Source organism: Poecilia reticulata, chromosome 22 (genome assembly GCF_904066995.2).
Source record: "Poecilia reticulata chromosome 22, P_reticulata-male-v2, whole genome shotgun sequence".
NCBI classification, from domain to species: Eukaryota; Metazoa; Chordata; class Actinopteri; order Cyprinodontiformes; family Poeciliidae; genus Poecilia; species Poecilia reticulata.
Genome location: NC_088851.1, coordinates 21,763,008 through 21,788,373, shown reverse-complemented (window position 1 = coordinate 21,788,373; position 25,366 = coordinate 21,763,008). Strand labels below are relative to the sequence as shown.

General features: G+C 38.4%; 2 protein-coding genes across 3 annotated transcripts in view; one reads left to right on the top strand and one right to left on the bottom strand.

Moving 5' to 3' along the window:
- The window catches only part of bach2a (BACH transcriptional regulator 2a), a 20,855-nt gene extending 4,714 nt beyond the window's left edge, over nucleotides 1–16,141 (top strand). For both annotated transcript variants that reach the window (XM_008400107.3, XM_017302369.2), the window contains exons 2-5: nucleotides 6,136–6,424; nucleotides 7,516–8,823; nucleotides 9,975–10,181; nucleotides 11,084–16,141. In XM_008400107.3, the coding sequence (XP_008398329.2) occupies nucleotides 6,161–6,424; nucleotides 7,516–8,823; nucleotides 9,975–10,181; nucleotides 11,084–11,479 (2,175 nt within the window). In that variant the 5' untranslated portion in view covers nucleotides 6,136–6,160 and the 3' untranslated portion in view covers nucleotides 11,480–16,141. The remainder of the gene's footprint in view (nucleotides 1–6,135; nucleotides 6,425–7,515; nucleotides 8,824–9,974; nucleotides 10,182–11,083) is intronic.
- gja10a (gap junction protein alpha 10 a) lies at nucleotides 16,044–25,366 on the bottom strand. The gene is made up of 3 exons (XM_008400108.3): nucleotides 25,277–25,366; nucleotides 18,535–19,975; nucleotides 16,044–16,495 (listed from the first exon to the last, which is right to left on the bottom strand). The coding sequence occupies exons 2-3, from the start codon at nucleotides 19,936–19,938 to the stop codon at nucleotides 16,457–16,459; spliced, it is 1,443 nt and encodes a 480-aa protein (XP_008398330.1). The 5' UTR covers nucleotides 19,939–19,975; nucleotides 25,277–25,366; the 3' UTR covers nucleotides 16,044–16,456.

Below are 25,366 nucleotides of genomic sequence, written 5' to 3'. Positions count from 1 at the left end.
TTATCAAAAAGTATCAGTAAATTTGAAAATGTAATTAAATCCAGTGCAGTTTAGTGATACAAACTAAACTCTTAAAAACTTTGTAATTTATTGTATTGATTACAGAAATAGTGCATGTTAACATTTCTGTCAATATGCCAGAGTTAGCTAGAAGCACAATGAAGCAGGATTCAGCCGGTTGCAGCAGAATATTGCTGGATGTAGAGAGTAGATCTTAATGGACTAGAATGTATCAGGATTGGGAAGGAACAGGATGCAGCACATTAGAGCAACATAGAGCTGGATGGAGGAAGATGATGTGAAGTGCAACACGGGAGGATGATGAGGATTTTTTTAAAAAGTGGTATTATTTATTTTCCAGGCAAATAGTGGCAATTTATAACACAGTCAAGTAACTTCAGTTGTTTTAAAACTGCTATATATATATGAACAAATTTAGATTTTGTAATTGGGGCTCTGTCTCTTTAAGAAAGTCCTGCTCGTTCCAACCCCCCTCCTTCAGGAAGTTATCTCATCACTAGTCCCCTATTAACTATTTCACACTGTTTTTTCGAGCATTCACTGCAAAAACAAAATATTATCAAGTAATTTTGGTCAAATTTCCAACACAAATATTTTAGTACATTTGAAATAAGATAAAACTAACTTACAAGTAACTTTTCAACAAAAAATATGAGCTTTTTTAAAGTAAATAATTCTTTAATATTCTTGTAAAACGTACTTGTCCCATTGGCAGATTATTTCACTTATAACACAGGAGAAATGTTTTGCTTTAAGTGAAATAATCTGCCAGTGGAACTAGTACTTTCACATCAATATTAAGGAATTATTGACTTAAAACTAACACCTATTTTTTGCTGAAAAGTTTCTTGTAAGTAAATTTTGTCTTATTTCAAATGTACTAAAATATTTGCTCTAGAAATTAGATCAAAAATACTTGGTAATATTTTATGTTTTTGCAACGTTGCACGAAGAAGTAGCTTGTGTAATGAGCTCAGCTGATGTGCAATTCGAACAGATGTTTGCTAATTGCTGCTGGCGAGTTTGAAGGAGCCGATTTAGGGAAGGTCGAAGGCGGGGCTTGGTCTATCCAGGCGTTTTCCACAGCTGAATGGTTGCTATGGAGATTAAAGGGTTCTTTCAAACATGTCTGAAAGAATTAAGGCAACGCTCCAGGTGTGTTTTTGATGACTGAATAGGAAGGTTGATTTTACATTATGTTGCCATTTTAAATTAAAGTCCTGAACGGAAACAGAAATAACAGTCAGTCCTGAGAGGTCACTCCTCCTTTAAACCGCCATGTGATTGGACAAAAAGGAGCAGAGACAGATTGCAAAACACAAGATCAGGATGGAAACGTGACTCGTAGCTGTTCTGGTGATCCTCACGGACGCAGCAGATAATCTAAGCAAATGATGATGATGATGATGGTCAGTATGTGGATTCACAGCGAGCCTTCAGGAGTGGGCTGCTTCAGCAGGTCTGACTCAGCACAAAGCTTCCACACTCGCACACACGCACACACACACACACACACACACACACACACACACACACACACACACACACACACACACACACACACACACACACACACACACACACACAGAGACTGCACATTCAGCTGTCTGCAGGGAGGATTTATGAACGGCTGAATCACAAAGAAGCAGCTCTGCCTGCAGTCTGTGTGCACGGCTGCTGCTCTCTTTAAAGCTCAACTTTAGATCTACAACTGCGTGCTCTAGGGTTGAAACGATTAATCGATTTTTTTAAAATAACCGTCAACTAATTTAGAAATCAATTAATCTCTAAATGGAGACTCAAAACGGGCCGTTTGCTGAGAGAACAACACAATCAGAGCAGAAATTAAACTAAAACTGTACAAAATATGTAAACATTCAATTAGGATAAAAAATCTTTATCTGGAAATATGTTTTTCCCAGAACTTTTCATAATTTTAGCTTCACCTGGTTCAAATTCTGTAAACGAATCTATTCATCTATCCTATTATTAAATAGTTAATACAAAAAATGATCAGATCAGTTGAACAGGAAGGCCTGAACTTTTCATATGTTGGTCCTTTGCTACAAATGATCAATAATACAGTAAAGAATTATTGTGTTTTGCATTTAATAGACAATAAAATGTTTATGTTCTTATTTAAAAAGGAATTAAAATTATTTATTTGCATCTTTTGATGTGTTTCTAATATTATATAAAATAGAAATGGAAAATCAGCAGAATGTTTATCCGATTAATTAATTAGTCATCAAAGTAATGTATAGAATCGATAGAATTACTAAAATAATTGTTAAAGATAAATCAGGCACATGTAAATTATTAAAAATTTTCATATGATTGATTATTGATTATAGCAAGATACAGAGGAATAAAGAAGGATTTTTCACAGTGGAGTATAATGTAGTAGCAAACAGCGCACTGCAAAAAACAATCATACCAAGTATTTTTATTTTGGTGCAAATACCCTAGTACATTAGAAATAAGACAAAACTAACTTCAAACTAACTTTTCATCAAGATAAACTTGTCTTAAGTACATTTTTCTTCAGTTCCAGTGAAAGAAATTTGCCGGTGGACCAGTACTTAAAAAAAAAATAAAAATCAAAAATCGGTATTAAATTATTTACTTAGTTTATAAAACGTTACTTTTAAGCTAGTTTGTTTCATATCAAGTGTACTAGGATATTTGCACAAGAAACTAGACAAAATGCTTGGCAAGACTTTGTGTTTTTGCAGTGTAGGAAGTGTTAGGATATAAACAGAGAGCAGAATGATGAAGCTGGTTGTAGTAAGAAACAGAAAACAGCAGCAGAATGCAAATGAGTGCAGGAAGGTGTAGCGGGATGCAGCTGGAGGTATTTTCTCAGTGAGATGCAACAAAATGAAGGGATATGCAGCAGGATGCAGTGGCCTGATGTTGATATAAGCCTGGGGCAATAAGCAATAAATCAATTAATTGCATGATAAATTAAGATGAGCGCAATAATTTTCATTTGTATGATTGTTTTTCTTGTGTCTCTTTTTCTACCAAAGACTAGATGACAGAAGGGTTCAGTCTGGTGCTTTGGTCTCAACTAGTCCCGGTTTTAATGGGTAATTTTGTTGACAGAATTCATCATCCATTTTATTTTTGTTTTGTTTATTTATTTTGGTTATTCAAAACGTCTTCCAGACCCACACCGCAAAAACACACAATTTTACCAAGTATTACTGGTGAAAATATCGTAGTACACTTTAAATAACACAAACTAACTTAAAATTATCTTCTCAGCAAGAGAGAAGATTGTTTTAAGTAGACAGTTTCTTAATATTTAAGAAAAAGTACTTGTCCCATTGACAGATAAATTAACTTATAACACGAGAAAAAATTTCTTGTTATAAGTGAAATCTGTGTCATGAGAGGTACCAGGACTCGAAGGCAAGCAACAACTATGGACACCATACTTAGTTTAACAGATTTATTGAACAATAAGGTGTAATGGGGGAGGATGGAGAGGTGTAGACCAGCGGCAAGAAACCGGGCCAGAGGAGGAACTGAGAAATGGGCGAGCGGTTAGACAGAGGAATAATGACAGGAATGATGGTGTAACCTGGTGAAGGCTTGCAGTTTGAGGGTTCAGATGAGCAGAGGAGGGTACAGTGAGGGGTTTCCAGGTGGAGGAGTTCCAGCAGGTAACTGAGGGTGGACAGGCAGCAGCAGGGTGGCGAGGCTAGGCCTCGCAGAACAGCGAGGGTCAGGTAGTCCAGGTGGATCTGACTCTCAGAGAGAGGTCAGAGCTGGTTCTAGGAGGAAGAAAGAGATGGAAGAGGCATCAGGAACAAGTTAAACACTTGAGACACAGCACTGAGCTAGAGTGTACCACTGTAGATCAGAACCATCTTCTTCCGGGAAGCTGCTCCTATTTAAGGCCCTTACTGATTGGAGATGATGATTGCAGGAGCGTCGCTCCTTCACCCTGACGTTCCTTCCCTCGGGGGGAGAGGGGGCGCTGATCTCTGTTTTCGCATCCACCTGAATAATGTGTAGTTGCGCCACTGCCTGCACCTTGGGGGTTAAAAAAAGAGGCTCACATTGCGCAAAACTTTGAAACAGGAGAAGCGGAACATAAAACGGAGCGACGAACTAGATGTGAATTATGGCATAAAAACAGAGAATCCGACGCTGAACAGTGAAAAATCAACACATGATGTGAAACACATGACTATTAGGCGGCGCAGGAGGTGATGAGTGAAGATTATTCATATTATTTGTCTTATAATGGATAAATGATAAAATAAATGTAGCAACAGGAAAGAAACTAAAGTGGATATAGCAATAAACCAAGAGAGGATAATACTAGTCAAATGAAACTAAATGGAAATGAATGAATAACAAAATGCAAGAATAAACTAAGAAACTAAAGTAAATACAGAGGAATAAACTGGTATGGCAAGACCTTTTGAGCAATACTGTATGGCAAGAATAAACAGACACTATTTCCAGATAAAAGGTAAAATAATATTGTTGAAATGTCATGGGTTTGTTGAGACCACATCTAGTACTGAGAATAAATATATCTTACAGACCATAATAGTAAAGAACTGATCACTTATAAATGCTTTTAATTAGATTTGATATATTTATTTCTTCAATATTATTTTTCATGTCAGTGTTAATGTCATGAGGCTGATGACTCCATGACACTTTCAATTTGACTCAATAGGATTTGATTAAGAACCAGATTTGTTCTTTGTAATTTCTGTCCAGTAAAACTATTAATCCATAAATAAATAGACAGGTCTATATAAAGATATTATCCATGTTTCTGTCTCATATTTGTATGGCAGAATCTGAAAGCTCTGGTTTGCACAATAAATGCCATGTGGGTGAAGTTTTATGGATGATACTCTGATGTCCCATTCTCCTGAAGGCAGCACAGAGCTGCACCACCAGAAACTGACAAACACTGAAGAGAAGAAGAGCTATGATTAATGTAGTTACAGTTCTATCCATGTTTTAATGTTTGTAACAAGGCAGCCTTTTGCGGTTGGATTTTACAGTGAGGAAGACTACTTGAGGCAGATTCAGGTGGAAAACAGCAGTGGATTTATTAACAGCATCAACACACAGCACTCAATCTCAAATTCCAATCATTTCAGGTGAAACTGTAGGCTTAAATAGTCTCAGCTGTGTTGGACTCAACCACCTCCAATTCACAGGGGGATCTCACTTCACAAATCTCCACCTATTTAAATAAACTACATTTTATTAAATATAAACATTAACATTTACTTAGATCAAAGTTTAAACTGGCATGTTACATCTTTTATCTGCTCATTTTGTGGAATATTTAACAGCTAGAAAATGGCACAAAATAAGAATATTTTTCCACTCTGATTGGCTGCTGTTAGGCCAACCAATTTCAACTTGAATGTTTGTTGCATTTTTCTTAGACGCCTGTGAAAATAATTTCTATTCCCATGACTTTTTTGTTCTCTGGGAAATTATTTTTGATGACAAATACAAAAACAAGCATAAAAATCAAAACATCTACAATAGTGATAGTAATATTAATAATAAAATAATAGTCAGTGCAAAGTAGCCTGCAAATTCTTTGGTGGGGGCGGTGAGGGACCTGGATAAAGGCTAGGGGGGCGCTGGCCCAAAAAAGGTTGAGAAACACTGGTCTATACCTTGCTAAAAAGTTATTTGTATATTAGTTTTGTTTTATTTCAAGTGTGTTAAAATGTTTGCACTAAAAACTAAACCAAAAATATTTGTTGTTTTTGCAGTGCAGTGTTAAATGTTCATTTGAAATGAAAGCTAAGTGAGTTTTAGAGAGGGTGTACTTGTATTTTTATCCCATTATGATTGCTTGAAAATGATCTCAAAACATTATTGTTTATTGCACTAATTTCTGGGACAGTTTATCATCCAGACAAATGAACTTTGTGACAGACCTACTTTAGTATGTAATTGTCATACGACAGATGTGTTCTGTCTGTTTACCTGAATGCTTTCTGAACAGAGAACAAGACGTTTAGATACAGTATGCTACAACCTGAACTGAGTTACATCTGAATTTCTGTATTGATATATAAATTGATCACTCCTGTGTCTTTATTCTGCATGTAGTTTGTACAGGGTGTCAGAGAAAGTGATGTCGGAGCAGCAGCATGACGGTGAGGCGTCGGCGCCGGTGTACGTGTACGAATCCAAGGTGCACTGTGCCAACGTGCTGCTGAGCCTGGAAGAACAGCGGCGGCGGGGGCTCCTTTGTGATGTCACGGTACTGGTGGAGGGCAGGGAGGTCCGGGCCCACCGGGCCGTCCTGGCTGCCAGCAGCAGCTACTTCCTGCAAGTCCTGCTGGGACAAAGCGAGTCTCCAGGCAGCGCAGAACCCATCATCAGCCTGCCAGACAAGGTAAAGGGCAAAATGACAGGACGGAGAGATGATGCTTTGCTTCCTTTTGTGAAGTTTTTAGCAAGCGGAGCTAAACCAAAGCAACAGACAGTCTGAACTCCGTCTGTCCAGTCGTGTTAAAGCGGAGGTCTCTTCCGTGTTTCATGATCTTATTGTTCTGCTGTGAAGCCTGAAGGGATGCTGATGTGAGCACAAACCACACAGATGGACAAAGATGATGCTGACAACAGTGAAGGAGGAGGAAGCTGAGGATGATGAAGGTTGAAAGAGACCGAATCATTCAGGACACAAAAGATAAACACAGCAGGAAGAGCAAAACATGGCGAATATTTGATTCTTCTGAAAGCACATCCTTTTATTTTTCAACTATTTATACCTCACAGTGCCTTTTTGCATTCCTACAACATAAAACATGAAGACAATTGGCAGGATTTTAAGTAATAGATCAATTTAGTGACACAAGTTATTGATTAAGGTTATCTAAAGTTGATTGAGCTAGTGATTAATTGATAAGTAACCGTTTTCTTAAAGAGTTTTCTCTTGTATCAAAAGACTCGACCGTTTTTCCTTAAAATACATGGCTAAATTTGTCATATGTTGAATTTAAGGAAAAGATTACATTTTAACTTTATTTGGGTGAATCAATTACAATTTTTATGCATAATTTCCTCTTTCTGTCATAACATCCACGCCTTCGTAGCAAATCAAATTTTTGGTTGAGAAGTTGATTCTGCTCCTCCATCATGCAGCGTCATTAAGGTAAAATAGTTGCGTGTTTATTTCAAAACAGAATCACATAAAGCGCATTTTGCATCCCACACTGGACTCTGTTTTGACCGCTTCCTTTTCCCATTCTGGTATGGCCATCATCTTTCTGTCAATCCGCTTATTGATGACCAGCGGCGCCCTCTGCTGGATGGCGGCCAAACTACAACACTAAAAGAATATCTAATCAGACATTATTAATTCACTTGATTCATTTTAATCTAATAAACCATTACGATTACTTATAGTTAATCGTGAGTAAGTTACATTTTGCATCACTGGACCAATATATGCCTTACAGATAAACTGTGTTTATTTTCCTGCAGGTGACAGCTAATGGTTTTGCTCCGCTGCTCCAGTTCGCCTACACTGCCAAGCTGGTGTTAAGTCGCGAAAACATCCATGAGGTCATTCTGTGTGCCGAGCTCCTTGGTGTGCACAACTTGGAGGATTCCTGCTTCCAGTTTCTTCAGGCTCAGTTGGAGAGTGACGGACAGCACTCCAGAAATTGCAAGGTGCAATACGATGAAGACGACACCGTCTTTTCCCAAGACCTTTCCTTTGATAGTGGTTCAGAGACAAAGAAGGAAAGCTCTCCAACAGCTGATGCTGCTTCCCCTCATGAAGATCTTCCACAAAGTCCGAAATCCTGGAAGTACCAGCACCAGGTTTGCGATGACAAGCACAATGGATTAGGTCAACAGACCATTCCCACTCTAACCAGTTCAGAGTCGACAGACTCCTGTGCTGCTCCCCAGACCCTTCTCAACCCCTCTAGGGTTAAAGAGGAGCCCTTTGACGAATCAGGACACGAGAGGAACAGCTTCAACGCAGAGTTTGGTACTGAAGAGGTTCTAGAGATGGAGTTGGAGGTGGAGGGAGTTCCAGTTGCAGATAAGCCATCTGCAGATGGGGAATTGGCCTCGTCCTGCCTACGCTCATACCTCCAGCGAGGCGGTCTGGATCTTGGCACCATGACTGGCAGCACCATTCAGCAGCTTCTCTCCAACCATCTGTCCATCAGCCACTACAGAGAGCTGCTCAAAGACAGGCAGAGGAGTAAGATGGACTCTCTAAGCCAATCCAACCTCAACAGCGTCAATGATGGAGACATGCAGCAATCCAAGACTTCTTCTCGGTATGAAGGAGAGCCAGACAGACGTACTGTCATTTTCTCCTCTGCAGCTGGTGAGCAACCTCCATTGTCCAACAGAGAAAAAACCTCACCCATGGAGCAAGTGGAGACTTCGTCACCTCACCTGACATGCCTCACCAGCTCTCCTGTCTCCATCAAGACACTAGCTGCCTCTCCTGTTCCATCCGAACCCCAAACTCAGACTCCTAGCTCCCACTCCTCATATCCAGATGACATAGCCACTGGTAGCTCGCCGTCCAGCCTGGCCTTTGACCTCTCTTCTGCCCCACATGTGGGTTCAGTCTCGGCTCTTCCTCATTGTCTGGTTGGAGTGGTGGAAGCCAGGACGCCACTCAGAAGTGAGGTCGTCTTCAGTCAGGGCCACATCAAGATCAAAAGTGAGCAGGAGTTTGGTACCAGTGGAGGAAACTCCAGCGATGAGTCTGAATCCTTCTCAGAAGGCGACAGTGAAGGTGGATCCAGAGTCTCTGGCCCTGAGGTTAGTAGTTAGCTTCTTTCTGTTTGCTCATTAAGATCACACTTCAGAAAACGGATCACGTTGTGTTCATCGTGTGCGCGATGGAGGCTAAAAAGCTGCCAAAAGATGGCGCTGCTGCTGTTCTTAGTTTTCAGTCTTTGTTTTTCCAGAAAAATAAAAAATAAAAAAAACCTCTACAAAGTCCATATTTTTAGAATCCAGTAACTTCAATGCAAGTAAATGTCTCTAATATTGTGGTTTTGAGAAACTGGACTAAGTCAAAAATAAGGTTTTTCCAAGAAGTCTGGTAACGCTCAGATATCTGAGCTTTTCTTCTGCCTTGAACGCAGCATTGACAATATGAATTCATTTAGTATGCATTTTTGCATTGTGTTATACACATAAGTGAATTATGTTGTACGCTTACAAATCTTTTTGTACGCTTTGGGAATCTTTCTGAGACTAATATAGCTCCAGAGTGGTTGAAGACTGTAGATGATCCGTAGATGCAAACAGGATTTGATAAACTCCTGTTTATCAAACTGCATGTCCGATCTCTGGCAGAACCTCTCCTTCCTGTCCAGCAGGTGTCTGATACTGACACCTGCTGGCTGTTACACCGCATTACACTCACCTGCCTTCATGCGGCGGATTCTCTCTCATTCTTGTTCTTGTTTGCTTAAGGTCAGAGTTTATCCGCCCTGGTTCTTACTACGACGGAGAATTAGGAGTGAGAACCACAATATTACAACAATAAAGTCGAAATAGTACGAGAATAAAACATTTCGAGAATAAAGTCGAAATATTAGGACTTTATTCTGATACTACTTCATTCTCGTAATATTATGACTAATGTGTTAATATTAATACTTATTCTTGTAATATTTGGACTTTAGTCTCGCAATTATATTACTGTTTTTTACACTCTGTTGTAGTTTACACCCTTCTCTGCTACATGTTCTTGTTTAACTTAAGCTGAAGAGGTAATTTAATAACATTAATTTCTGTCATATTTTTGGTGCAGAAACACGTCAAACAATTGTTGGTCAGTGGATCGTGATAGTTATCATTAAAGATGTTAATGTGGTTTAAATCTGCAGTTTTTATCATGAATTTAAACCTTTATGCCATCAGACCGGACCTGATTAGATTGAACTCCTCGGTTCTTTCAGGTGAAGCTGCCATTTCCTGTGGATCAGATCTCCAACCTGCCTCGCAACGACTTCCAGGTCCTCATCAAGATGCACAAATTGACCTCAGAACAGCTGGAGTTCATCCATGACATCCGCAGGCGCAGCAAAAACCGCATTGCTGCTCAGCGCTGCCGCAAGAGGAAGCTGGACTGCATTCAGAACCTGGAGATGGAGATCCGAAAACTGGTACGGGCTTAAAACACACACTTAGCATAAAATTACCCCAACAACCCAGAATCTACATAGTAAAAATTATGAACTTCTGAGTTAATTCTAACAACAAAGGCTAAACCAGGGCTCAAACAATTAATCATGATGAAACAATTATTTAAATAGTTGTCAATTAATGTAGTAATGGTTAATCGTTAACTAGAGTAGAGACTAAATGAAAGACCATTTGCTGAAAAAGTGTACAAAAGAATTATTTTTTTAGCTGCAGATGCATCCTTTGCTACAAATAATCAAAAATCACTAAAGGAATACTATGTTATTGCATTTTGGTTAATAAAATGTATATCTTCTTATTAAAAAAATTATTTTTATTTGCATTTTAAAAATAATTTTCTAATGTGTAAAAAAAAAAGAGGCTTAAATGTAGAAATTGCAGAATGTGCCAAGTTTCTTTTAACTGATTTATTGTTGGAATAATCAATAGATTAATTGATAAAATAAATGGTTGCAGCCCTATAAAGCAGCTTTTGCTATAAAATTATTAATCGATTAATCAATAATAAAAATAACTGTCAGCACATTAATCCTGCACTGTATTGATGTCAAGTGCCTAGCTTAGAAGTATGTTTTTAGTTGCAGGTGCATCCTTTGCTACAAATGATAATCATTTTATGCAATGAAATGTTTATTTTCTTGTTTGAATTGAGTCCTTTGACTTATGTGGATATTTTAATGCAAAGGATTAAATAAAAGAAGTAGAATTTGTCAATTTGTTTTATCTGTTTAATCGATTAATCGTCAGAATAATTGATGGATTATTCTGTAACTAAAGTAATCGTTAGTTGCAGTTGAACTCTCAGTTTGTTTCTTTGTGCTGATTTTGAGATTTGACCCAGTTGTGTGTTTTCTGGATGCAGGTGTCCGAGAAGGACAAGCTGCTGAGTGAGAGGAACCAGCTGCAGGTCTGCATGTCCGATCTCTGGCAGAACCTCTCCTTCCTGTCGCAGCAGGTGTGCAGAGAGGTCCAAACCAACCAGACTCCGCCCGAATCCGCCACCATCGACCTCACCTCAGATCCTCCGGACCAGGACCACGTGAAACCCGGATCCGGCATGGTTGGAGAGAACTCTGAGGAGCTGGAAAGCAGACGGAAAGTCCAGAACGTGTTCGGTCGGAAGGAGCAGAACTCAGACGGCCCGGTGGTTCTGGTATCCAGTGAGGAATTGTGTAGCCCCACAGTGACAGTAGATTTCTGTCAGGAGATGACGGTGAAGTGCACAACGGAAGAGCCGGACATGCAGGACTCGTCTTGAGCAGAACCGGTTTGTTTACCTGTCTGACACACCTGTGATCTCATCAGTACTAACGGTGGTGGGCTTTTTTAAATTTTATTTGGACAGGTGAGAACGAGCAAGTCGGCAGCTTGTTTCTTATTTTTAAACGATCCATTCTCCGGTTTATCTCGGTTTTTTCTCAGGAAATGTACAAACTGTTCAGTTTTCTCCTCCTTAGCTTCTCTTTAAGTATAACAAAAATAAGTGTAACTGGTTTAACCTGAAGACCAAACCAGATTCTATAAAGGTGAGGAAGCCTCAGAGCTGCATATAGGTCTAAAAGAGAAAACCAGTTTAAAACCAGTGAGGGCTGCTGATACAAACCAATTCAACTTTGACCTGCTGGCATCTTTCAAAGAGGTTCCAGCTGTTGGTGAAGTTGTTTTCTTGGAAAACATGGAAGTACTGAAATATACACTTTAAAAACACAACATTTTACCGGGTATTTTGGTCTAGTTTTTAGTACAAATACTTTAGTACAAGTAAGATAAGATAAAACTAATTTATAAATACATTTTCAGCAGGAAATAGGTAAATAATTCCTTGAAGTTAATGAAAAAGTTCTAATTTCACTGGTAGATTATTTCACTTATAACAATACATTTCCCCAATGTTATAAATTAAATAATCTGCCAGTGGAAATAGTACTTTTTCCATCAACATTAAGGAATTATTTACCTAAACAAACTCCTGTTTCTTGATGAAAAGTTACTTGTAAGTTAGTTTTGTCTTGCATGAGGAGCTAGACAAAAAAATCTTGGTAAGATTTTGTCTTTTTGCAGTGATATTAACACAATAGATTAAATCAAATTTTATCTACTTCCATTTTGCATTTGTAAGCAAACAAACGGATTTAAACCAATCAAAAATGAGTTTACTTTTCATTATTGTTAAATATTTTCATGAATTATAGAGTTTGAAAATGCAAATTTTTGCCTGTAACTTCATCTCAATTTGGACCAAAAGGTTCTTATAAAATATGTCACTTTAAACTCTTGGGTGACCTTCTGTTGGTAAATATTATTATTATTACTATTATTATTAATGTTATATTTAAAAAAATCCCTACAGTAGACTATATATAACATAAAAAGGCTGTATGAACTTAGAATATGTCCCTTGAACAGCATACAAACAACTGAGATGACCCTCACCTAAACAAAAATCACCTCATCAAACTTAAGTTTAAATTCTCATCGCCTCATATGGAGCTAATTCAGCACCAAAAAACAAACAAAACAAAAACAATTAATCTGTAAAATCAGAAGAGCAATGTGAAAATATATTGCAAAAGCACAACTCCCATCTTAAAAGATTCAACAGCAGAAGATTGTTCTTCGACCAGACGAGAACAAAGTAGCGATGTTTGGCCATGATGGACGCCACTATGTTTGAAAGTAGTGAAAAATATCAGTAAAATAATCACAATTCTTCACACACAGGCTGTTTAGCACGGCAGTGGAGGTCGGATGACACCTTCTAGTCACTTAATCTTCAAGCTAAATCTTGGTTCAAGCTAGATCTTAAGCGTTAACACAGTCAGCTAATCTACAAACTCTACGGCTGAGACAGAGGAATGACAGTGTTGCCATGGCAACATCTGTGGGTCGGCCCTAGCAACTGACCGCTACTTAGTCGGTTTACATTCCAGCTCGGTGTTTTCAGTATTAATCACTTCAGTTCACTCTCATCTGTTCAGTATGAAAATCAATGTGTGCATCACAGCGGTTAAATTGTTTTACAAACTGCCGCAGTTCATTGGGACTTCCTGGAAAATGGGGGTTACCTCGAAACGGCCAGAGTGGTGTTTCAACAACAGAAAGACTTGGATGGAAAATCAAGTTGTTTTTTTTCTGTTGAGTGAAGCCGTTGTTTTTGTAGCTTGACCAGAAGCATGAAAATCAATCCCCTGAATGAAATAATTTGATTTCTGATCGCTCTGATCATCAAGCACATCCTGTTTTTTTTTATAGACACTCACTGCTGCCCCCTGCTGGAAACAACATTACACATTTTCATATTGCCAGCTTCCTAAAAAGTCATCTTTTGCCAAGTGATTTGTATATATATAAAACAAATTCTAAATCATCTTTTGGCAAAAACAGAGATGGTGATTTTTTTTTTCTCTCTCTCTCTTTTTGTTTAAAATCACTTCTGGCAAAAAATGACTTATTTGGGGAAGGCAACACAATTTAATCCAATTTATAAGGAAATATCAATGCAGAATAAGATTAAACCAGACCCAAAATGCATGGATGGATTTGTGTTTTTACTCGTTTCATTTTAGCGTGTCCATTAGGGTTTTCATTAATGTGTTTTTAAGATTTGATAGTTAAGCTGCAGTTTAACATTCTGATTGAAAAAAGTTTCCTCCGTGTTTCAGGGAAAACATCAGGCATCAAAAACACAACCAGTACCTTCATTATGAGCTCAGATATTTGAGTTTTGCAGGAACTCGCCTTGTTTTCGCAGCCAGAATTTATGTAAATATCTGTAGAAAGAAGATTTGCGTAATTAGTGCAGGTTGGATTTGTTAGAATTAGGATTAACTCATTCAGGAATTTAGGTATATTCTTTCACCAGAGTAGATGTTTCTGTTTCTGCTCCCAGTTCCTGCAGCAGCTACTAAAATAAAACCCAAACGCCTAGCTCTCTGTGTCGGTGCAACTTTAAAATTCACATATCATGTAAATTTGTCGAGCCGCTGATCAATTTGTTCTGACACACCAGTTTGTCTAATGGTGGATGGTTTGAAGCCAGAGCTCTAAATAAACACTGTGGCACAGTATTGATCGTTGGGATGCCAAATTCATGTGTTGAAAAGTCGATGCAGGAGCACGTTGCTGCACAGAGTGCTGCTGCTGTTTGATTCTGCCTCCAACGTGTTGCAGCGCTGCAGTTGGCCTCCTGTTGTCCACAGTAGGGTCACAGGGTCACTGTGGACACTCACCCACAGCTGGAGATGTTTACCACAGTGGGAGATGTGAGCAATTTGAAGCTGCTGTAATTTATGTATTTGGGATCTTGTGGATCAAATTCCTGCTAATCTGGATTTATTTGTTTGGTTGTAATATGTGACCTCCTCCAACCCTGACTATTACACAACGACGCATTAGGGCCTTTGCAAATAGAAAAAAAAGAAGTAAATTTCTGCCAAAAACTTCAGAAAATTTTAAATTGATATCAGGAATTTTCTGGAAAAAAGCTTGGAAATGCCCAATCTTGAAAAGTTGAAAGTTTGCTTGAAGAAACGTAGAGAAATGTTGAGATTAATTTGGGAAATTTTCTTTAAAAAAATCCAGAAAATTTCTGAGCTCCAAAATGTACAAATGTTCCAGAACAACTCACATTTTTAGATTAATTGCAGAAATTTTCTAGAAAAAAAACACGGACATTTCTGAGCTCCAAAAGTTGAAAATTTGTGAGGAAAAAAAGAGAATATTTTTAGATTAACCTAGAAAATTTTCTAGAAAATACTTGGGAAATTTCAGAGCTTCCGAAGTAAATTTTCTTTGACTATTTCAGATAATCAAACAAATTCTGAGTTTTTCCTTGCAAATATTAAACTTTTGAAACTTTAACATTTCCAAGCTTTTATCTAGAAAATTTCCAAGATTTGTTTTTTTGGCAGTAATTTACTCCTTTTTTTCTGTCTGTAATCGTCCTAATGTGCCAACTTTCTATTCTTTTTTTTTCTTATGTAACATATAATTCAGACTAAATTCTGTTTATTTATTCTAAAATATACAATGTCTTGATAACTTTTTGAAAAAAGAAAACTCCTTCAGTCATCTGATCAAACAACTTTACATATACGTAGGTGGTTGAAAATGGGCTTAAAATTGGTCCAAATGTCATTATTGGCAAGTTAAATAATAACCCTGACGTAGCACTGAGCAACTCTGGGTAAAAAGCGGAATCCATATGAGTCCTAAATATGTTTTGCAATTTGAACTACTTTCCATAGCGCCTATTGAAGACCCAGGGTATCTTACAGGGTATCTTATATAAGATACCCAACAGGTGCTGCCAAAATAAGTTGCATACAATCAACCCACATGGAATCTGAGCAAAATCCAGTTAGATCCCACATAAAGATGTTGGCTAGTTATTTTTCTTGCTTCAGGAGGAGCTCCTAAAATTAAATTATGCCAGTTTACATTCTGACTTTACTCCGTAAACGTGGCTAAACAAACTGGATTTTTTGATTGAAATGCTGCTCGGTTATTGAGTTGAACATTCTGCAGCAGAATCGCCGTTCAGGAGAACTTTTGGGACATTTGGACTTGATAATGTCGTGTTATGTGCCCGAAGCATGTAACACCAGATAAAAAACTAAACAAGAAGAATCCATGTTAGGATTTTCAGCATTCCTCCTTTGCGACAGACTCTGTGTTTCTAACTTTTTACTCTGCGTACTTCTTTGTAGGTTTTGTGGACCATTTTTACCTGTTTTGTGTAACTGTTAACCGATGACTGTTATTTGCAGCTTTTTCTTTTTAAGTCTCTGAATGAGGTTTCTCTGGCTTTTGTAAAAACTGAACAACATGTCACATCCCATTTATTTGATAAGAAAAAAAAAGGTCTGACAGGAACAAAAAAAAACTGTTTTTGTAGAGAAATAAAAGCATGAGGACTGTTGATGGTGTGTTCTGGTTAAATATGTTCAAGTGGTTCTGTTTGTGTTTTAAATCTGAATGAGCTGAAGGGGTTTTCATATAAATGACTTTACACAGACTGAATCTGTCCTTGACGTAAAAACTCAGTTACAGAATCAAGCAGCTCCTCTTTAAGCCCGATCCTGTTGGCAGTGAAACACTCCAGCAGACTTTGTAAGGTGCTTTGAATCATCCGCTGCCTCATCATGGCCGATCCTGGCCACATGTGACTCGCTCGGAGAATCAATGGATCGCTGATACAGTTTGTCTCCAGCTGCTGTAACTCAGCCTCGTCTCTTCACTTCTTCATGATTGAGGAAATATCCAGAAACATGCTCTGAAAGAGGCAGACACATTGGATGTTACAGCACACCAGCAGACTTATTAGATCACTTTCTGGTAAACGTGTTACGGGACTAACTAATGCATGGAGTAGATAGTCTGTCTGGCGGCAGGATAATGATTTTTCCAATATAGAGTCACATATACAACACAGGGAGATGAGCAGGGGTCGCTTAAAATGCTTATTCAACAACTGGACCTTTTCAAGAAGTTGTGTTTACAGCCATCTGTCTCATTGTCTGTCAACAAGGAAACCAAGATTTTCCTTTATTCATCATCAATCACAATGATTGGCAGCCTTTGGTGTAACCGCGGTTTTACAGCGAACACTTTTTACAAGATAAGATTAAAATACCGCCGTCTATGAGCCTCAACCAGGTGTGTTACGTTCAAAGACAAATTAGATTGACTCGAACAAGTAGAAGCCACAAATAAACAACTTGGGAAAACAACTTCAGTCGCTCGGTTCAATACTCCCAATCCTCACTAAGGACATCCATCATGGCATTGGAAGTGAATGATTAAGTGACATAGTTGCAAAGAGTCAGTAGTCTAGTAGTTCTTTAAGGCAGTATCTGTAGGGTTAGATTGGATGTATGAAGCCCCAGGCTGCCTGTATGCTTCTCCTGCTCCATCCCACCATCACTAAGGCACAAGAGAACAAGACATTTGAATTCTTCTGATTGAAGCAGACTAACATCTGATTTTCTTCCCAGTTTTCAACTTTTTCTGTTTGAGAACTGTCTCCTCAGACTAGTGTTTCCCAACTCTGTTCCCTGAGGCATGGATTAGATGTTTCTCTGCCTCCACCTGGCTGATTAACAGGCTTTTGCTGAATTGCAGTCATCATAATAATGTAAAGGAAATATTTAAAACATGCATTGTGTCTTGAGGACCGCAATTGGGAAACTTGGGCTATAAGGTGGTTAGCCTCCCGTCCAAAGCTGTTACAGTTATTAGTAACTGAAAACAATTAAGAGGCAAAAGCAAAGTGTCGTATTTAACCCCAACGTCTTAGTGCTATTTAGTTTTTGCATCACGGATTACAAATCTAAACCAGAGATTCTTAGAGACCAGATTGTTCCAAAACGTTGGATCGGTATCATGTTGAAGGAAGCAGATAATTCTCATATGAGGGAACTCAATCTGACTCGAGACAGCTTTACGCTGAACTGTCGGTCTGAGAGCTACAGACTTTCCTTAACTGGTCGTTGAAGGTTATCTGTGAGAATGAAATGCTCTTACAAAATCCTTACTGTGTATAAGAAAAGAACAGTTCTCCTGACAAACTGTCAAAAGCCATGCTCAACGCCATACAGATAGTCTGTTTTGAGATTTAGTTGTTGATTTCTCTTGACAACTTAGAGCAGGTTTCAGAGGCGTACTCATCTCTGTCTATTCCATGCCGTGCTTTATTCAATGATGTTCTTTTTGCTCTCTTAAAAACCAAGATTGTCTCTTCTCTCTGGTTTAGTCTTTTTTGACTTAGAAAAAAAGAATTTCTGTACTTTTGCTCACTATCATCAGAGTTGGTCACTGATTGAACCATAGTATATCTGTATAAATGATTTAAGAAGCTCTTAAAAGTCAACAGAACAGCTGCCAAAGTAAAAACACTCTGTCCTCTACAGTGGAGAGTATTCATGGAGGTTAGCGACCACAGACACCCTCAAATAGCTAAAATATGATTATAGCTGCCTGTTTTAATAGTAAAAAACAAAATATACCTTGATTTACTTTAATACACACCATGGAAAAGATCTTAGCACTAGAGCAGAAGCTAATATTTGCCATCTTCCTTAATGATGCTCTTGGTGGTACAGTCAATCAGTGCAAAGGAAGATGCAAGGTGCTCTTAGATTGGCTTCTTTGCTAATGCTAGCTATTAGCTTGTCAAATAGCATTGTATTTCAACTTCCCAAACTGGATTTTCAGAGAATATTTTTGATGTGCTTCTCAGAAACACCAGCCAATAGGCAAGGGTCAACTGTATTAACTTCACAGATTATCTGAACCTTTCACATCTCGGCTTACCATTGACATTCGCCGGCCTCCGGCTGGCGGCATCATCGGCATGTCTCCCTGAAGAGATCCCAGCTCATCGGACTCCTCCGAGCTGTGCAAGGATTGGCTGGTGGAGGCGCTTATGGAGGACAGGCTTTCGGATGGAGGCCTGATCATGAAGCTGGTCCTTCTGGGGTTGGGAATCAGGAAGTCGCTGACCGTAGACTGTCGTCTTTCTTCCTCGTTGATGGTTCTGATGGCTGCAGGCCTTATGGTGCTCCCAGACAGCACATGGTCCAAATGGCTGGGCTGAGGATGCTGCTGCTCCTGGATTTCTGCTTGGCTGGTTGTGTCCTCCTCCACTGTGGACATGGCAGAGTTCCAGGCTGGATGGTGGTCCAGAGTCACTGTGTGGACCTCTGGACCTTCAGCAGTTTGCGGAGTTGCACAGATCTCCACAGACCTGGTCATCCTTGGTGGAGGGCAGCTGTAGCCGGTTTGACCCAGATGAACCAAGCTGTTGTGTCTTGGCGGATCGTGGATCATGTAATGAAGAGGCTTCATGTCAGCCTCCTGAATCACCTTGAAGGTCTGAGTGAGAGGCCCATTGTGAGGGGAAACATTGCTCATGACACAGAGGTGTTGTAAGGACGCCTTCTTTTTGGACCTGTAGATCAGACTGTCGTCCTCTGTGTACCTCTCTCCATACAGAGTCTGTTTGATTTTACGGATGCCTAAGTGGAGAATCTCCAAAATGTTCAAGAAAAGTGAAACTCCTGCAATGATGGTCATAAAAAACATGAAGATGGTCTTTTCTGTGGGCCTAGAGATGTAGCAGTCCACACTATTGGGGCATGGTAGCCTCTCACACCTATACAGGGGCTCCAGATGGATTCCATACAGGATATACTGGCCCAGGATGAAGCAAACCTCCACCAGAGAGCGAGTAAGGATATGGATGATGTAGGTTCTCAGCAGAGAGCCTCTAAGAGGAGCCTTCTTCACCTTCTTCTGCTCCTCCAGCTTCCTCAGCTCCTTCTCTATGCGTTTGTGATCGTCCAGTCCAAGTTCTGCCTCGTCCATCTCCCCCTTCAGTTGGATCCGCCGCCGGTGGCGCTCCTTCTCCAGCGTCCTGATGCAGTACAGAGCATGGCCCATGTAGACCAGAGAGGGCGCAGACACAAAGATGACTTGCAGCACCCAGTAGCGAATGAGGGAAATGGGGAAGGCTCGGTCGTAGCAGACCGTCTTGCAGCCTGGCTGGTCCGTGTTGCAGACGAACTCCGACTGCTCGTCGTCCCAGACGTCCTCAGCCGCAGCTCCCAGGATCAGCATGCGGAAAATGAAGAGGATGGTAAGCCAGATCTTCCCTACAATGGTTGAATGAATGTGGACCTCTTCTAGGATGCTGCCCAGCAGGTTCCAGTCACCCATGGTCAGATTTTCATCACTTTAATGCCACATAGTCGAACTGAGGACACACAAATGCAACTCGTTAGACTCAACTAGAGGTCCAGGCTCATTTTATTAAATATTTTTTATATAAATATTTTTGCATACTTCTTCCAGTCATCCCAGTGTAATAACTAGAAACAACTAAATAGATCCAGAGGCGGATCTAATTAGTGCTGCCAATCACCTCTCCCTCCTCTACCCTTGGTCTCTGCTTTGCTGCCTGCTGTGAATGCTATTAGTTAGCATAGCCACTGAGATAATGGCAAATAAATGGTTGGTAAGTTGTTTTTCTATTATTAGCACATTGGGCAGCATACAGGAGGATAATTGACAGCACTAAGACCCGCCTCCTGGCTCTGATTGGTTGTTTATGGTCTTGAGTGCTGTATTTTTGTAGTAGTTCAGAGAAGAAGTGGAGAAGGTCGATTTATCCGTCTTGTACTATAGTTTCACAACATGGTGACAGTTATAATAAATATGGAAAATACATATTTTTTTAAGTTGCATATTGCAGTTTTAAATAAATAATTCCCTGTTATTGAAAATTATTCCAGTTCCACTAATTATTTCACATATAACGTCTTATAAATTATCAGTACTAAAGAATTATTGACTTAAAAGAAGCTCCAACATCTTGTAAAAAGGTTACTTGTGATTTAGTTTTGCCTTATTTCTAATATATTTGAAAAAAAAAAAGAAAATACTTCATAAGATTTTGTGTTTTGCAGTGTAGCTGGTTCAGAAAGAAACTGCGGTTCATATCTTTGAATAAACCAGTAATCCATGTCCTAAACACTAGATGGGTTTCAAAATGGGTACTTTGTAGCTGCCATCAAGGCAACTCTTGTTTCTCAACTCTAATTCTGATGTTTGATCTCGGGAGGTTAAAACAGATTAAAAATTAAAGTGAAGCAAATTTAGCATTGGCTTCTGGGTGGTGATCCATTTGCAAACAGACAATCCTACAAAATTAATAAAGAAACGTCAACTTTTAGAATGTTTTTATTCAGTATTTAATAATTATAATATTCGTTTAGCACAAATGCAGTCTCACAGCTTCTGATTTTAGTTGAGTTCAGAGCATTTTTTCCAGCAGTGTCCTCATCTTCCCTCCAGCTTTTTCAAACCCCCAGGACCAGCACCCACTTTGAAAAACATTGCACTAAAAGATGGCATGCAGTAAAACACGCATTTTCTTTTTTCATGAAAAAAATCTTGCGGAGTTTCATTATATTTGTAGTTTTATTTCCCAGTCAAAAGAATTGCAAGAAAATTGTGTTTTTCATTTTCCACATACATTTAAGCCCAACATTATTTATGCAGATTTAGATTTGGCATTATTTTGTTTCTTCTGACTGCAAATAAAATGAACATTTTGGAGTGACCGTGCAAAAGTCCTTCCCTTAAATCTGTGGAATAACTCGTGAAAATACCTGTGGACACTTGCAAAAAGCAGATCAGCAATTATAAGAAGGCTTTTAACGCCATAATGTCAGTAAAGAATTTCCATTGATTTATTGAAAAAATTATTTCAACGCATAAAAATTTATTTTTCTATATTTTTTGAATATATTGTTTACAAAATACTTTTACATTGTCTTAAGGATGCACTGATATGAAAAGTTGGACCAATATGTTGCTGTTTTGGTGAATATGGTACATTTGGTGAATATAAATATATATAAATATATTTTCATGCCTTTCTGACAGAATTAATAATACCACACCAATGACTTTTGCTTCTCTGCTCCAGTGAAACATCCCATAATCGTTTGGTGCATCATTATTACTGTAACATGAGCAAACAAATACTATGTGATTGACTAATATTGATAATGATGTGAATGTATTGGGGATTCCTACATTGTTTTCTCTTGTTTCCAATCAGAAAAAAACCATTTGATTGAATTAACTTGAATAAGTCTTAACAGTATTTCTCAGAACTGGATAAAAGCAAAATTTACCAACATGATTAGAGGTAAACACTGGGGTGTTGTTGGTATATTCAATCTGCTGAAGGGGGAAAACAACCTTCTTTTTAATAGATTTTGGCAAAAATCTGATAAAATGACTGCTGATGAATAAATATCCCATCATCTGCTGTGCTGATGGCTGGTTTGGCACCACATAGGAAAGCACTGCCATCACAGGATAAAGGCGATCACTGTGAACAGCACCGTATTGATCAGCGGTGACCTTCCCTTTAAGGCCACAGCTGGATGCAAACCATGTCGGTCAAATTTCCCCTCTGAGTCCCTCACTGGCTGCTGCAGTGGTCCAGGACTTTCCTTTGGGGTCTCCTCAGTTCACAGCTTTTAAATGAATTATTTTACCAGATCATATCTGAACTAACGCTTTAAAAATGGTCACGTGTGTTGTACGTTTTCACATTTTTGTCATGTTTCAATGTGAAGCATAAGGAAAATAATTCAAAATTTGGCTGCATATTGAGTCAACACCTCACAGAAACATTTTTTGCTGCAAGTCTTGAGACCGAAAGAAATTCCTCTTTGTAAAGCAGCTCAGATTCAGTCAGATGAGTGAATAAAATAAGTAATTTTTTTCATATATTCATTGCTCTCGGATATAAATTACAAATATATATATATATATATATATTTTTTTTTTAAGGTTTTGTTGGCTCTAGTGGCCTTTATTTGAAAGTAGTTTAAAGAGGTTTATGAGAGATGGGGAAGACATGCGGCAAATGTCACCAGGCCGGGAATTGAACCTGCGACCACCGGCATGAGGACTAAGCCCCTGCGCCACCACAGCACCCAATTACAAATAGATAATTAACAGAAAATAAACAACGTTGTTTAGACAAATCTCAAAGAAAAGGATGCTTGGCTAGAGATATCAAGACAGTTGAGGCGTAAAAACAGAGGAAGGTGAATCAGGAAGTGTAGGACGAGTCTTGATATTAATTAGTTTAGCAATAGATTGCTATAGTGATTATTCTGATTAATCAATTAATCAGACAAAAAGTGGTTTAACCATTAACGATTTAAGTCTTTTTTTGTGCAATATTAGGAATACATTAAGATACAAATATCAAAAAATCAATTCCTTATAAGAAAATAAATCTTTTATTGTCTAATATGCATTAGCAGCATTTCTTTGGGGAATTTGGACTAGACCACTTGAGGAGTATTGGCTGAAACCTGTTTACAGACAAGTTTTTATTTTTACATATAAATCTTAAACACATGATGCATATATTGTATTTTTGTACTGTGTTCTCTAATTACTGATCTGAACATATTGTTTTGAGTTTGAATACACAGTTAACGATTAATCAATTACTAAATTAGTTGATGATTATTTCAATCATAGTTTCATCATGATTAATCCAATTAATCGTCTGGGATTAATCCGATTAATCCAATTAATCCTGACCATGCACATGTGTGTGTGGATTAAAGATTAAAGTCTGGATTTTAAAATTAAATTAAAGTGCAAGAAAAAACAGGAGTATTATGATCTCTGCTGGTTGTTCCAGTTGACTGCTGCAGTGTTTTTCATCAATTGAAGGCAAAATATGTGAAAATGGCCTTCCAATAGTCAAAAGGAAATAAAAGCATGAACGATGATCTCAGGTTCCTGTTTTCAGCAGGAAAACTTTCCTAATTTGGAAATATTTGGAAATGATAGAAACATTTTCCGGACCGGTTGCTTTGGGTGATTGTGATAGAAGAGTAATGGGTTGGTTGAAAATAAACAAAAGAGTTTAATAGTCCAACTTGTCCAGTTGAAGAAGTTTATATTTTTTAACCAGTCTCTTTAAGGCATTTAATTTTCATCTGGACTTGAACTAGGCCATTCTAACACATAAATATGCTTTTATTCCTAACAGGTTTATTTAGTCTGTTTAGGTGAACAGTCAGGTCTAAGTAGACTTGCAGTTGTGTCACATTCTTTCAATTTTTGCCTGGAATATTGTTTTTTTCAACAAACCTGCTTGAAGCATCTCAAAATATTCTCTTACAAAACCTGAGATCTTCACAGAGCATCTCAGTTACACACAACTGGAGTCTGTTTACTAATTTGACGACTTCTACGTGTTGAACAAAACTAAAAACATGCATCCAAATTGTGGAGAAGCTTCAGAAATCATGAATATCAGAGCTGTGCAGCCTTCATGGAGCATCTTAGACCTCAGGTGTTATTTAAATTAAACGATTTTTAACTTTCTAATTGGAATGATAGGGACTGGATAAATGCTGCTTTAAGGAAAATATTTGTACTCTTGACAAAAATATGGCTGTTAAATAATCACATTTCACTTAATATTGATGAAGGCAAAGAAATTGTTTTACGAATTGTTTGTTGGTTTGCTTTGCTTTAGTGAGATCTGAAAAAATACTTATCAGATATGGATATAATTAATAATTAAACTATACTTGATTATATCAATCTACAATCTGGAGGTGTAAATTAGCATTTTTTTGCTGTTACCTCGAATCTCGCCTTTTAAAAGGTTAAGATGTTGTAAATTGTCTCTATGTAAATAAATAAATGGTATAAAATTTCTTCCTGTAGCAAAGATCCCCTCGAACATTTAAAATACTTCCACAAAATAAGATTTCTAGATCACTTTTGTTATCCAGAAGTAACTCAAATCATCCTTTAGTGTTTTAAAAAGAGTCATGAGTCTAAAAGACCAAATCTTGATTAAAAACCTCACATCTGGAGGCTTTTGGTTTGAGATAACGGTGAAGGGAAGCAGGTGAACCTCTGCTGAGGAAAACATTGACGGATCGCTTGTTGGAAAGCTTGGGGGGGTTGACCTTCATAGTTGAGCTGAGTGCTGGATGTTATATAATCTGCTGCTGCTCAGTTTCACCAACAGAAGCCTCAGTTCGGCTCTGAACCTCAGCTTAGTTTACTTTCATTGGAAGAGCTGCAGATTTTGGTTCACCTTCAAAGATCCAAAAAACAAACAAAACCAAAACCTGAAAGTAAATTCAGAGGAATTATTGTTTCTAAATCCCAACACAATGGAAGAGGCTTTCTCAAAACTCCTCACATGTGCTTTTTTATTTATTTAAATGTTTGCAGTTTGTCTTAAGTTTTCTCAGATTATATAAAAGGAGTTTGCTTGCAGTGCTTTGGCCCTCAGGGCCACCGTAGTATGAGCTTTGTTTGGGCAGTGGATGACGTAAAGTTGAACTAAGATGCTGCACCAGTTGGAAGAAAACATCAAAACCTTTTTTAAAACGGCAGGAATCAGCGCCTCAGCGTTCACTTTGTCATCTCTGCTTCCTCTAAAGATCAAACATCACAACATGACACAAACATGCAAACAGCAGCTTACATCTCACAGGTCCTCTGTCCCTCTGGGCCTCCGTGTGAACGGCATCGTGTTGGTAAATCCTGGGAAAACGCCGATCATGGATGCTCCTAC

What these genes read in the sequence shown, in the direction of transcription:
- gja10a (XM_008400108.3), bottom strand. Translation starts at nt 19,938, where the DNA reads ATGGGTGACTGGAACCTGCTGGGCAGCATCCTAGAAGAGGTCCACATT. An exon ending in GAGGCCGGCGAATGTCAATG is followed by an intron (nt 16,496 to 18,534) that starts GTAAGCCGAGAT and finishes TGCCTCTTTCAG; the next exon opens with AGCATGTTTCTGGATATTTC.